Genomic DNA, 9,243 nt, shown 5'->3' on the forward strand with positions numbered 1-9,243 from the left:
AGCAAGTTTTCAGTACAGTTTTTTTCGGCGCTATCACTCCTGAGTCGCACCAGCCATTAAATGTATCATGAATAAGAGAAAATATATTTAAGTCGTATTTTGGGGGGACATTTTATTATCCTTCTTACAAAATCTGAGACCAAGCGTTTCACATTGCAACACAAGCACCGGTAACCATAACAGAATGAACAACAGCCAGCAGAGGAGAGGATGGCGGTGTTTCAAACCCTCCCGGCCGGCGAAGACAGCTCATTCCTGGGCTGGAGCCGGCCCTCAGCACCCCGCCACAGGCTCTAACAGATGCTGGCGGTGTTTGAAACCCTCCCAGCGGGACAGGGGAACTCATTCTTGTGTGGGTCGGAGTCGGCCCGCAGCAGCGTGGTGTAGCCTACATATTTTGTTATATAAGTCGCTCCGGAGTATAAGTAGCAGGACCAGCCAGAATATGTAAAAAAGTGCGAGTTATAGTCCGGAAAATATTGCAGTTATTAGTATTCGAGCTAAATTAGCAGCGTAAATACATTTCATATATTTCCAAAATGTGATACTTGTTTGTATCTTGTACAGCCAACTAGTCTTTATTCTGGACTCAGTACAATTTACCAAAAGTAAAGAGACATTCTACAGATGAAGTAAGCACAAGATAACTTACTGGAAGACACGGGATTATCATCAGAACCAGAACAAGAGAGCCTGATAACAGTCGTGAAAATAACAGTTAAAAAGTATGTATGTATAATAGAAATAAAAATATATTAGAATTGGTGTAACTCACTGTGATCCAAACAATAAATCAGCCATAGCTGATTAGTAAATATGACATGAGGTCTGGGAGTTTTTAATTTTTATTTTTTTGTTAGATCTGTTTAAATGTCACCATGGCAGCCTGTGTCTCTCCAACATCAGCTACACAAGCAGCAAGTTCCACATACCTGTCTCACCACTTCATGTATGGTTTTGTTCTTTAAACAATTACGACAAACCTGTTATTTTTTCTCCATAGCCATTTGGATAATTGGAGACAGCTGAGTGAGGCGTGGTGCCCATAGAGCTGCAGAGACAACCTTGGCCTCCCTGACGTCTGTGTCTCCTGGTTCGGTTGGGGCGGACCATCGACATACATACATGTGCCGACACTTTGCGCCCTGTTTTATAAAATGTAGTGTTAAAAATAAATGTTTTTGCTCAATTACTGGAATTTCTTTGGTTAAGACAAAAGTGAGGAATAATCATTTACAAGTTATTTGTACAACAGGCCCATTTTAAATCCCAACAGTTTCTTAGCAGACAATAGAAATGTGTTCTTTACTAACTTTACTTGGTTTAAAACTCTTACTAAAATAGTGCCGTATTGCAAAACCCAATCATACTTGTTATGTATACATTAGCTTTGTAGATATTTTTTACAGATATATATTTGTGTGCAACAAATCCAAACTTAAATAGTTTGTCATTCTTTATTGAAAATCAACAAAATACAGTTATACAGAAAGTGTGGGAAAATGATAATGTGAAAGTATTGCTATTTAAATGTAATCCTATTTATATTTAAAAAGAAAAACTCTAAAAATGTCCTGTACAGCATCATGACAGAAGAATGGTGGTCTGTCTGTCAGAATGTGCTGAACAGATTTGCTCTTTGAGGAGGAGTGTCATGTTTGGAGGAAGGTACTTAACCCAAGACATGCAGAATACAACACTGACCAAAAACTGATGGAAAAAATGATTTATTTATAAGGAGAAACTTAAGGTGCACAGATAAGTCTGTGGTTGGAACTGCAACAACAGCTCAGCATCTGGAGGAGGGAGAACACAGGTGAGCTTAGGTTCTGGTTTCAAAATCCATTGTAGGCAGGCAGAGGTGTTCAGCAGACTTACTGTGGTGGGTGTATGTGTTGGCTGGAGGAGAGAGAGGTAGAGAGCCGGGGGAAGCGCAGGAGAGGGAGCAGAGGTGGAGAGAAGCGGGGCGTCCTGGTGGATGGGGCAACGGGTGAGATGAGAGGTGGGTTATGGAGGGTGGTGATAAGGTCCGTGTGTTGAATATCCAAATCCTGGAGTAGAGGTCAGTATCCAATGAGGTCGACAGGAATCCTGAAGAAGGGTAAATCCAATATAAGAGCAAAAACACTACGAAATAACATTAATCCTAGGAACACTAGAGGTAACACGAGTGGCTGGTTACTACCAAAACTGAGGCAATCTTCTGGCGTCAAATTGTGTCCTCCATCCACCATAAATAGGAAAGCACCCCGCTGATTGCTGACCAGGAACGGCTGGGGTGGAGTCACCAGAACCATGAAGAACGTGTCTCCAGAGACAACTCGGGTCCTGGTACCGATCAGGAAGCGGACCTTATCACCCAGAGCTGCCAGGTCACGCTCAAAGCCTTCATGTTCACGCTGCAGAGCCTGAACGCTGGCCAGGTGGTGGCCGTAGTTGTCTGTGTTCAGGGCCTGGTTCTTCTCCTCGATCCACTCTTTGGTCTCATCAGCGTCTCTGAGAAGACATCAGAACTCCGTCTGAGTGTGGGTCCAAACTCTACTGACCCGTAAGCGGCGCATAAGTGTGCGGGGTACCTGTGGAAGCGCTACACCTCATGGGCGCTGCCCAGCATGTTGCAGCGAGCGCCAGCGGTTGTTCAGCTCCTGGAGAGAAACCAAACCCAGTGAGATGAAGGTGGACGCCAGCGGGCTGGACGCCGGACGAGGAAACCTGGAGACGGATCGCTCAGACAGGAAGGGAAGAGCTTCCTCTTACCTTGATGGAATTAAAGTTAGCCGTCGTCTGAATGCCCAACCGTACGGTCTGAGGTCAAAGGTCACAGGAAACACACACCAGTCAGCAGTCATACAGATGCATAAAGATAACTGTAGCCATGGCAACCAGCTGACATGTCCCCACTTTCACCAGCACCTGGTGCCTGCCGGGTCACCTGAATTCCTGTGTGATGTCAGCACGGTCGGCCGTGACTGCGGCCATCAGAGGTGACCTCTGATCAGCTGAATGAACTCACCTTCTAGGGTGACGCCGTGTTACCCCGGGTTTCCACGGGAGCCGTCAGCAGCACGTTACTGCAGCAGCACGTCTTGCTGCTGCTTGGCCCTTCCCACGAGACGCGAAGCAGCAGGGGGGCAGCTGTCACCGACCGAGCACGAAGTCACACGAGTGACTTCGTCAGTAAACACAGCAACAAGCAGGAGAAAACTACAACATGGTTTGTGTTTTATGTTCTGTCCGTTTTATAATCGCCAATACGGACCTGAAAAACAAAGGAGACCGCTAGCTAGGTGAAAACTTCTCACGGGACCACTCAGTTAGTAACCTTTTTTAAAAGTAAAGCAACCGGAAGGCAGTACGTTCTTTATTCTGAAAATCTCGGGAGCTTCTCTCAATTTCCGCGTCCGATTTCCTGTCTTTCCTTCCCCAAAAATGTCGAACTTGACCCGTTTCAGAGGCGTCGCGCGTAGAAAATAGAACCGGCGCGTAAGGGCCGCGACATGCTGCTCCTGAGACGCGGCCGACTCGCGCTGCTGACGGCACCGGTGGAAAAGGTTCTGTTGACCACAGCGGTTCCTATCAGCAGCTATGACGTGCTGCTGCAGTAACGTGCTGCTGACCACTCCTGTGGAAAGCCGGGGTTAGAGTCGGCTTCATCCTGTAAACAAACAAATGAGTGGTAACAAAAACACCACGTCTGGTTCTGGTGGAGGCGGAGGACAACACGCACCTTTCCAGGAGCAGAACCCAGATGTTCTTGTTGCTACAAACAGAGACGAGCAGAGTTAACAAACCAGGAAGTGAGAGGGACCAGCTGCTGCAGACAGGTGACGCTCACCTGAGCCTGAACCATAGGAGCCTCCTCAGCCATCAGACCTTCTGACTCCAGTTCAGATGCCACCTTGTTGATGTCCCTCAGGCGGGACTCGTTGGCCTTCAGGTCCTGCAGGACAAAAGCACCTGCTGATTATCACCTGAGCTGATCTGACAGCTGCTGCTGGAAGACGGAGAGGAGGAAAAGTCCGACCTCCTGGAAGTCGTCAAACTTCTTCTGCAAGACCTCGACCTGCTCCAGGTCCGACCCGTCTCTCCATCCTCATTCAGCTAAAGACGCGAGTTCAAGTAAAACAACCTAAAGTCACACAAACACAAAGCAGGTGTGGAGATGTTCGCTCTGAGCTGGAGGTCGTTCCTCGGCTGTGAAGGGCACACGAACCTTGTTGGTGCTGTTGAGCAGCGTGAGGATGTCGCCCTTCTTCATGGTGACCTCTCCAGGACTCTTCTCCTGGTAGTCGTACAGAGCCAGAACCAGCTCCTTCCCGGTCTCATCGTCAGTTGGAGCCACTTGTTGCTGTTGGGTTAACAGGTCTGGTGTTAGAACGTGGTGGATAAGAATGTTCTGACGGGCCGAGGGTTCTGAACCAGCGAAGTGACCTGGACCCAAACAAAGTGAGCCAGAACCTGCAGACACCTCAGAAACATGTCAGGACCAGACCTGCTCTACCTTCCTCCATTATGGTCTCTCCTTTCTGGGTGACAGCCTTGATGCGAGGTTCATGACCTGTGATCTCAGCCTGCAGAGCCTCGTGCTTCTTCAGCAGGTTCTGGACACCAATCAGGTCCTTCCCTGAGGACACATGTTAGAGTTCAGCATTATGCAGTAGACAGACCAGTTTAACCTAGGGGTTTCTTTCTTCTACAATCTGCTCTTTAACTGTATTATTTCCTGCTATTTCAGCTGTTAACTTTATTTTTTCTGTAAGTGTTTTTCTCCCCAGAAGAAGCTACAATGATGTTCTGCTGAGCTGTGGTGGCCTCATGGAGGGGGCCATCGTCTAGCACACTGCTGCTAACTACTTAATCATTCTCCCTCTCCTGATAATAACATTTTACTTTCTTTGATGTTGGATGTACTACTGCTAGTTTACCCGTTTAATTATAGATTCACTAGGATAAATACAATAAAGTTTATCTCTCGCCAAATAGAATATTTACTAAGAAATCACAATGTAACGTGTGTGTGTGTGTGTGTGTGTGTGTGTGTAAAAGCCATGCGTAGTGTTTATTTATAAAGCATATGTTGTTGGATTTTATCCAGAATCAAGACTTTGAAAATATATAGTTTAATTACAGTTTGATTTATTTGACATCTGTATAATGTTTATTATTTTGTTTTTTCCCCCTAAATACCTAACGTTTTAGTTAACATGAATATTAGTCATTCATCACAATACATGAAGTTACACATTTTAAATTTTAATAGGGGAAGACTGCAGGAGGGAGCAGTAAAATACAGGGGGTCCCCTGCAAAAACTAACTTTACGAGTCTGATGAAAGTTGCTGGTATTCCCGCTGCTTCTTCGGTAAACAGCGCCAACAAAAACAAAGAAACTTGGGATCTTGTCGGCGTGGCAGTGGGATTTAAGGGAAACGCTGTATGCCCTATAGACTTCTCAACGAGCTGCAGTATTTCTCCGGTCAGATCTGTCTCCGAGTTCCACGAGCGGTCAGCCCGCAGCAGCGAGGCGCCGGATCGATCAGCCTGCCCGGCCTGACCGCTGGGGATTACCGGATGAAAGAATAGAGCACAGAAGTGTCCCCCCAAGCGGCGCGCCCCGTCATATTTCAACCCATTTTTATCTTAAATGCACTGGGTTTTACCCTATTACCCATTTAATTATGCCCTATTAATTATTTTACCGTATTTTACATTTAAATTTCATGGTTAAACAGTACATGCTACATGTTAAACTGATAGTTAGCTTGCTACTTCGGTAAACTCAGCTAGTTTAAAGGCAGCAGTGACATAAAATACAAATATAGATTTTAACTTACCGAAAAAAATGAAGTGGAGACTCCTTGGACGCTCTATTAGTGCAATTAATACCACAGCAAGTCATTTTGTCCAACAATTGCACCAATATTATCCAAAACAGAATTCACAAGCACAGAGACTCAAAATCCCGACACAGTTTCCAGGAGAGACCGAGGCTGTACTGAGGCCTTTCCACGGAGCTAGCTCTGTGGTCACGTGGGTCTGAGGCGGCGGTCACGTGTGTCGGATGCTCATTAATTATACAGAATTTTAGGCTTTCAATACACTTAAACAGAAGAGTGAGAAAAAAATTCACCCCCCTCAGAGTTGTCATGAGTATAAACTAGATAATTTAGACAAAAAACCATTTTTTGAACCAGGCTGTAAGCATGTTTATTTCTGCTGTGAAAATGGCATTTTTAACATGGGAGTCAATGAGGATTTGCTCGCTTCTGGTACCAGCCCCCAGCGGATGAGGGTGGAACTGCAATTTTTCTTACTTCCGGGTTGGGACCATTTTCTGAGCGGCATTGTGGGGGCTTGGCATTCACCCATGGGGATCACCCATGGGGATTCGACCGCAATAGTCGAACTGCTACCTCCTGGATGCTCCTTCATTAACATTCCAAGAGCACAGCGCCGGGGCGGAGGTCTATTGACTATATTTAAATCAGATCTTATCTGCACACCAATTACCCCTCAATCAACTCCATTGTCCTTTGAATTAAGTGTGTTTGAATTGGGAAGTTCCCCTACACTGTTATGTGCTCTCATTTACCGTCCACCACAATATAATAAGGATTTTCTAAATGAATTTGCTGCTTTTCTGGCTGAAGTCTCCTGTAGATACGGAAAAATACTCTTGCTTGGTGATTTTAATATTCATGTCTGCTGTCCTGACAAACATTTGGTAAGGGACTTCCTAGATCTTATTGACTCTTTTAGCTTGTCCCAACGTGTTAGTGGGCCCACACATGGGCATACACACACACTTGACCTGGTTTTCTGTCATGGGCTGGAAATTAGTGATCTTGGCATTTTACCTGCAACTTTTTCAGATCACTCACCAGTTTTGTTTAATTTGAAATTGGACTATGCCCCTCGTATTGAATATTTCCGTCCCAACTTCTCTTGTATAATCAGACCCAATACTGCTGCAGATTTTGCCTCTGTTCTTACTCTGAATTCAGCTCCATATAATCCTACTGATGCATCTTCTGTAGTTGAGGGATCACTTCGTGTGTTTGATTCATCCTGCCTGGCTGCTATGGACATTGTCACTCCATTAAAATCAAGTCAAAAGAAATCCAAGCCCGACCCATGGCTGAACGAACAAACTCGTTCCTTGAGACGAAATTGCAGGAGACTGGAACGTAAATGGATAAAAGACAGGCTTACTGTATCCTTTGAGGCCATGAGAGAGGCTTGGTCTCAGTACCAAAGAGCAGTCAGAGGTGCGAGAAATCGATTTTTTGCCAGCATTGTCACGGCTAATTCAAATAATCAAGGTGTGTTATATAAAACCATGAATGCAGTGCTTTCCCCAGTTCAAAATCTATTTTCCTCTGTGTCCAATGACTTGTGTAGCCAAATCCTGCAGTTTTTCTTAAATAAGATTACTGTAATCAGAGCTCAGATTCACCAAACCAACCATGTTCCTGATTCATTTATCCCCTCTCATGTGCAACTTCAAAGCTTTCAGCCCATCTCTTTGGCCTGTCTAGAAAAAACTGTTGCAGCCATGAAACCCTCTGGCTCCCCAGATGATGTTATCCCACCTCAACTCCTGAAAGAGGTGTTTCCTTTAATTAGCAATAGCATGCTAGGCATTATAAATAGTAGCTTGACATTGGCTGAAGTTCCTCGTGCCTTTAAACACGCTGTTCTACAACCAATCTTGAAAAAACCCGGCCTCGATCCCACCGATTACTCTAATCTCCGACCAATTTCCAAATTACCGTTTTTATCTAAGGTCCTTGAGAAAATAGTGTATGAACAGTTGCTGAAACATCTAAATGAATATCAGGTAATGGACACCTGTCAGTCTGGTTTTAGAAAACAGCACAGCACTGAAACTGCTCACGTTCGAGTGTTTAATGACATTTTTCTGGCTTTAGATTCAGGTTTCCATGTGGTTCTGGTACTTTTGGATCTATCCGCAGCATTTGACACGATCGATCATGACATTTTGATCACAAGACTTCACACTTGGGCTGGCATTTCAGGCTCAGCCCTAGATTGGTTTAGGTCATACTTTTGTAACAGGTCTTCTAGGGTCATGTTGGATGGCTGTTCATCCGAGTCACAGCCTCTACATTGGGGTGTCCCACAAGGTTCAATACTCGGCCCGTTACTGTTCAACCTCTATATACTGCCCTTAGGAGCCATTTTCAGAAAGCACGCTGTCTCATACCATCTTTACGCTGACGACTGTCAAATCTACTTTTCATTTAAGCCAACTCAATCAACGAAAGTTCTGTCTGATTGTATCCTTGAGGTCAAGCAATGGCTAGCTGATAACTTCCTCCATCTTAATGACTCCAAGACTGAGTTAATCGTTTTCAGTCCTTACAGTACCACGGCTACACATCAACCTGACCTCAACTATCTCTCACCTAATGTATCCTCTGTAATCTCCAACCTTGGAGTAAAAATGGACCAGGCTCTGAAGATGGATGCCCAGGTCAATAACACAGTTAAATCATGTTTTTACCAACTAAGACGCATCTCGAAACTAAAGCACATCCTGAGTGTCCTTCTTCTGAAATCTGTGGTCCACACTTTTATCACTTCAAGGCTGGATTACTCTAACTCCTGCTTATATGGCATCAGTAAAGCAGCTCTTTCTAGACTTCAGCTGGTCCAGAATTCAGCAGCTAGGTTCCTGACTGGAGCTGACAGAAGACAACACATTTCACCAATTCTGAAATATCTCCACTGGTTGCCCGTGCAGTTCAGGATAAATTTCAAAATTATGCTTCTGACTTACAAATCCTTGAACCATCAAGCTCCTCCATATCTGTGTGAACTTGTCCATTACTACAACCCGCCGCGTGCTCTCAGGTCCGAAGATGAGCTCCTCCTAGCTGTTCCGACTAATCAATGACAGGCATAAAAAGTCACTATAGAGTGGTGAAGTCGACTAGTGACTAGTTCATACAACCCCTGCTACTGCTCCCCAGAGTGTTCTGCAGCATAATCAGCACGTTCTCTTTGAACTTGATATCAAATTTTCGCCTCCTCTTCGTCTCCGCACGGTTAAACTTACCCTTGCGGTCTTTCACTGGCAAATCAAAAGTGAGACGGATGACACAACCGCCTACCCCCTGTGGTACTTGCTTGTTGGGGTTATTCGGTAGCGAACAATTAGTAAGCGTTAACTTACTTTTGGATTCTTCAATAAATTCTGTAAATATGGGAATATTTACTGA

The 9,243-nt window shown here is 44.9% G+C and overlaps 1 protein-coding gene across 6 annotated transcripts; it reads right to left on the reverse strand.

Annotated features, from left to right (window-relative positions):
• Window positions 1–1,478: 1,478 nt before the first annotated feature.
• On the reverse strand, window positions 1,479–6,189 carry LOC139064303 (spectrin alpha chain, non-erythrocytic 1-like). 6 transcript variants are annotated; one of them, XR_011517378.1, is made up of 10 exons: window positions 5,833–6,189; window positions 4,502–4,624; window positions 4,214–4,348; window positions 4,025–4,129; window positions 3,836–3,940; window positions 3,728–3,760; window positions 2,577–3,655; window positions 2,186–2,496; window positions 1,879–2,091; window positions 1,479–1,796 (listed from the first exon to the last, which is right to left on the reverse strand). XR_011517378.1 is itself a non-coding variant. In XM_070547675.1 (7 exons), exons 2-4 carry the CDS (start codon window positions 4,509–4,511, stop codon window positions 4,094–4,096), a joined length of 264 nt encoding a protein of 87 aa, XP_070403776.1. In that variant the 5' UTR covers window positions 4,512–4,624; window positions 5,833–6,189; the 3' UTR covers window positions 3,129–3,655; window positions 3,728–3,760; window positions 3,836–3,940; window positions 4,025–4,093. The 6 variants fall into 6 exon arrangements, 1 of the variants encoding a protein (XP_070403776.1); XR_011517376.1 differs by having other exon boundaries at window positions 1,480–1,796; window positions 2,577–2,645; window positions 2,758–3,655; window positions 4,214–4,624; XR_011517377.1 differs by having other exon boundaries at window positions 1,482–1,796; window positions 2,577–2,645; window positions 2,758–2,805; window positions 4,214–4,624.
• Window positions 6,190–9,243: the final 3,054 nt, after the last annotated feature.

This window comes from Nothobranchius furzeri, chromosome 19, assembly GCF_043380555.1.
Source record: "Nothobranchius furzeri strain GRZ-AD chromosome 19, NfurGRZ-RIMD1, whole genome shotgun sequence".
NCBI lineage: Eukaryota > Metazoa > Chordata > Actinopteri > Cyprinodontiformes > Nothobranchiidae > Nothobranchius > Nothobranchius furzeri.